Below are 4,084 nucleotides of genomic sequence, written 5' to 3' on the forward strand. Positions count from 1 at the left end.
TATATGTGCATAATTGTGACGAAAAGTGAGAGCAGGGGTGATAGTAGAAAAAAATCCTGAGCCTGAACTTTTTTCCCTGGGACAGATGCGTAAGGGAAAGTTTATCCTCCGCTAATTTCTGACACAAAGTGACGAGTCATATATTTTTGTCATTATTTTTTGAGAATGCAAGACACACACAAACACATGCCTATCTTCATTATTCTAGTTTTGACTTCTAAAGTTTTTTTTTATTCGACCCAAATCCTAAATTTCACTTGCACTGCACTGCAATATATTTTATTCATGATTAATAGGCTATTGCATTGCAAAATAATGTGTGCTGGTCAACTAGTCTAAAATTAAGAAACCCCTAGAAAACAGTAAAAAAAATAATAATAATAATAAAAAAATAGATGTGTACATTTAAGATAGTTCTACTTAATTTATTATTCCAATATCCAAATATGATACTTGATAAAATGAAAGAAAAAAAGGGCTTTTTATTTCTGACGTGTTGTCTTTGCATTTGAAATACATGGCATATTTTAAACAGGACACGCATTAGCTGAATAAACGTTAGCCAATACAATCATACTTATAGAAAATAGTTGACAATGAATAGACAGGAGTCCTGTCACAGGACCAATAATAGCAAAACGAATCACTTATTCTAAAAAGAATATCAAGTATAAGTTGTTAGACGAATCCGACATAGGGCTGTGTTAATAGTAAAATGTACGTCATTTAACGAATTTTAAAAACACGGATGGATAAAAAAATGCTTTCTGACATTTTGACAGGAAAAAACACACAACCAAGAACAAAATTTAAACTTAGCCCGTCAATTTTCATTTTACAATTAGGCTATCTTCTCCTTCTGTGCGCGTGGTCTGTGTTTGTGAGAGAGAGCTCGCGCAGCACTGATACAACGGTACTTTTTAATCCATAAGTAACTGACGTGCTTTTCATACAAAATAATTCTGTAACATAATTAGGTACTTTAGTTATTATTAACACAATAACGTAACACATGCAGGCTACGTTTCTCAACACTGAGAATGAATAAATAAACGCCTGTTTGCAGACTCGCGCTTAGGCTAGCAGTAACTTAATCCACAAATCACAGCACTTTCATAATCACTAGCCATAGCGATTTAAATTTTATTTACATGTATTTTTAATCAATTCTTAAGCATTTTATAATTTGCATGGCTGAATGATGTTTTCCTCTTATCTGAGTGACCATGAATGACGGAGTATTTTAAAATAATCCATGCGATCACTCCCGTGTGATCATCGAATCCAGATTAAGTTAACTCAATACAATACTTCAAATTTCCACATCCACCCCAGCCCGTTTCCCTTCAGGAGTCAGAAGTACCGCGACTACTGTCCTCGCTTATGAACTCAGTCAGACGGCGGGTCGCGGGAGTGGAAGCGGATCGAGCGGGATTCTTTATTGCTGTCGATTTTCAGTCTCTTATTAATGATAGGCCTTACGCATCTGTCAATCATCCCCGCTTGCTATTTGGGGAATGAACCCAGCGCTATGATTGGTCGAACTCCGCTTCTTTAGCTGTTGCTTGATTTGAGGACAGCGCGTGCACAGAGGCGTCACCAGGTTTTTGCGTAGATTGACAAATCGTACCAGGGTAGCCTACTTTGAGGTCAAAATGCGTGGCCGCTACGCAAAATGCGTACATGTTGGCAGGTCTGCGGCTGAAGTACACTGGTGTGGTTTAGTGAAAGCGCCTCTCAGATCTTGGGAATTGTCAGATCCGCGAACGCAAACCTGATTTTTTTTTTTTTTTTTTTTTTTTTTGCAGACACGTCTGTACGCCGGAAATCCGGCGTGGCGCCGGAGCGCTATCAGGCCTGTGAGAGGGAGTATATACGAGGTGTGATCAGCAAATAGCTGTGGGTGAAATTCTGCAGCCACTTCTACAGAAGTGACCCCCACCCAAACCCATAAAGTTCTTCTTACCATTCATTGTAACCACAACTATGGACTGTCCTGCGATGACACTGGACGATACTCGTAGACAACCGCATATTGTCTCTGGCATCTCCAAAGGTACAATACGCTCTAAAAAAAAAAAAAAAAACACATGGATGAGAATTAAAGAATAACATTTATTTACTGGCAACTATTTTAAACAAGATGTACTTGACGGCTTCATCGACCTATCAGAAAACAGTATTTCGTTTTTCAGTCAAGTCTAAGAATGTGACTTTTAAAAACTTACCACACTGGGTGAGAACTCTCTCCACAACACAAGTTGTGGGAGGCACTGGATGAAAAAATGCATGTGTCATCGAATCCCTGTTGTGGAACACTTGACCTCGATGGACCCTGACATCACACTGGCCACAGAGGCAACATGACATCATGACTTTGCGTAAACATACACGCCACTTTCAATTCAAGTGGCGTGTTATCTATACGCATTTTGAAATATCCGCGTGTATGTCCACGCCGAAATCTTTTGCGTGTATGTCTACGCCATTAAATGTCCGAGTGATTCCGCGTGTATGTCTACGCCGTTAAATGTCCGAGCGAAACGAAGCAAAATCTATATCTACATCTGTGGAGCGATATTTCTTTTCCTAGGATGGTAGGAGAAGACTCATAAATGGTATTAACCCCAGTGACGGGTAGGTTTAGGGACGGGGTTGGGGTAGGTCATATATTTATATATACATAATACAGTAATATAACGTTAAGTCAAAGGCGTTGATAAACACGCTGAAAAGCGATTATGCGTGTTGATAGCACGCCAAAAATGGAAATACGAATTGGCGTGTCATACATACGCCATTTCATGAGATCAGTCTGACAGAGGAATGGGTGTGGTCGGCAGTCAGAACAACGGATAACGGCTGGACCATTTCCACAATGTTGGCAGATCCGAGTTGCCGCATGTTGTCGAGCCACCATGGTGTTGACCAGTCGGGGTCTCTCTTTCTCCCACCACCCTGATATGAGGCTCTTTCGGGTCGACCAGTCTGTTGAGGCCTGAAGTGCCGTTTCATCCTCATGTATGTCCTCACCCAGTGAGCTTTTAAGCTCTTGAAGGAAGGACTCTGTTAAAACAATGCAAAATATTTAAAAACAGTAGTTTATGTTAACAAAAGAGAATAGCATTGAACAATGGCCATTTTATAATAAATGAACATACAGTTTTGAACCAGTGAAGTCAAAATAAATAACACACCTGCAGTAACGGAAAGAAAGTCACTGGTCATTTCCGCACTGGTTTCCGGAGCCCTGACATGAGAGACACCAGTCTTTCGACTCTGGCTGTGACTGGGACCTGCTGTAGCAAAAAAGCTGTTGCTTTTTACACTCAATGACACAAACTTTACCTGATGCCAGGCACAGGTACGTAATAATAACCTCAGATATGTTCTAATTCAGACCCATGACTTGAGATCATATTGTATACCATTCCAAGATGCAAAACTAGATCTGGAGTCTACATTTTAATTAACATGAATGTAAAAAAAAATCATACCTGCTTGTTTCCGGGATGATCTGGGCCTGCCGTAAATAATGTTTCCATCACTGTCCCTCTTAATCCACCTAACATCTTGCTTGCTGTTTGATGACCGACTGGTGGATGGATTACTGGTGGAAGGCTGACTGGTGGATGGTTCTGCTTCCTGGTGCATGCTAATGAGCTGTTGGAGGTGAGCTTGATGTTCAGCCTGATCGACAAGGTCACTCATCTCATTCAGGAGACGGTCCATCTCAGGATCAGACATGGCACAAAATATAAACACACTATAAACACACAGGGACAAAAAAAGACAAAACAAACAAACAAACAAAAACCTCACTCAGAGGGGAGGGAGGAAGAGGGGGGAGGGGGGAGGGGGAGGGAGGAAGAGGGGGGAGGGGGGAGGGAGGAAGAGGGGGGGAGGGAGAGACAGTAAGACAGCAAGAGAGAGAGAGAGAGAGAACACAATACAACAGTAGAGAGAGTAAAGATACAAGACAAATGTGGCTCTTAAAAGTGCCTTTTTTTTCTCGATGTAATGAGGTGCTGTTTTTTTTTTAAAGGACAGGGATTAAGGAACCTGTAGAGAAAGAGAAGAACAA

At 40.9% G+C, this 4,084-nt stretch overlaps 1 protein-coding gene across 1 annotated transcript; it reads right to left on the reverse strand.

Annotated features, from left to right (window-relative positions):
• Positions 1-2,294: 2,294 nt before the first annotated feature.
• LOC130102078 (uncharacterized) lies at positions 2,295-3,804 on the reverse strand. The gene is made up of 4 exons (XM_056267972.1): positions 3,498-3,804; positions 3,198-3,299; positions 2,797-3,066; positions 2,295-2,335 (listed from the first exon to the last, which is right to left on the reverse strand). Exons 1-4 carry the CDS (start codon positions 3,745-3,747, stop codon positions 2,295-2,297), a joined length of 663 nt encoding a protein of 220 aa, XP_056123947.1. The 5' UTR covers positions 3,748-3,804.
• Between the last annotated feature and the right edge of the window lie 280 nt (positions 3,805-4,084).

This window comes from Rhinichthys klamathensis, unplaced genomic scaffold (assembly GCF_029890125.1).
Source record: "Rhinichthys klamathensis goyatoka isolate OS25496 unplaced genomic scaffold, OSU_Roscu_1.1 h1tg000267l_1, whole genome shotgun sequence".
Lineage (NCBI taxonomy): Eukaryota > Metazoa > Chordata > Actinopteri > Cypriniformes > Leuciscidae > Rhinichthys > Rhinichthys klamathensis.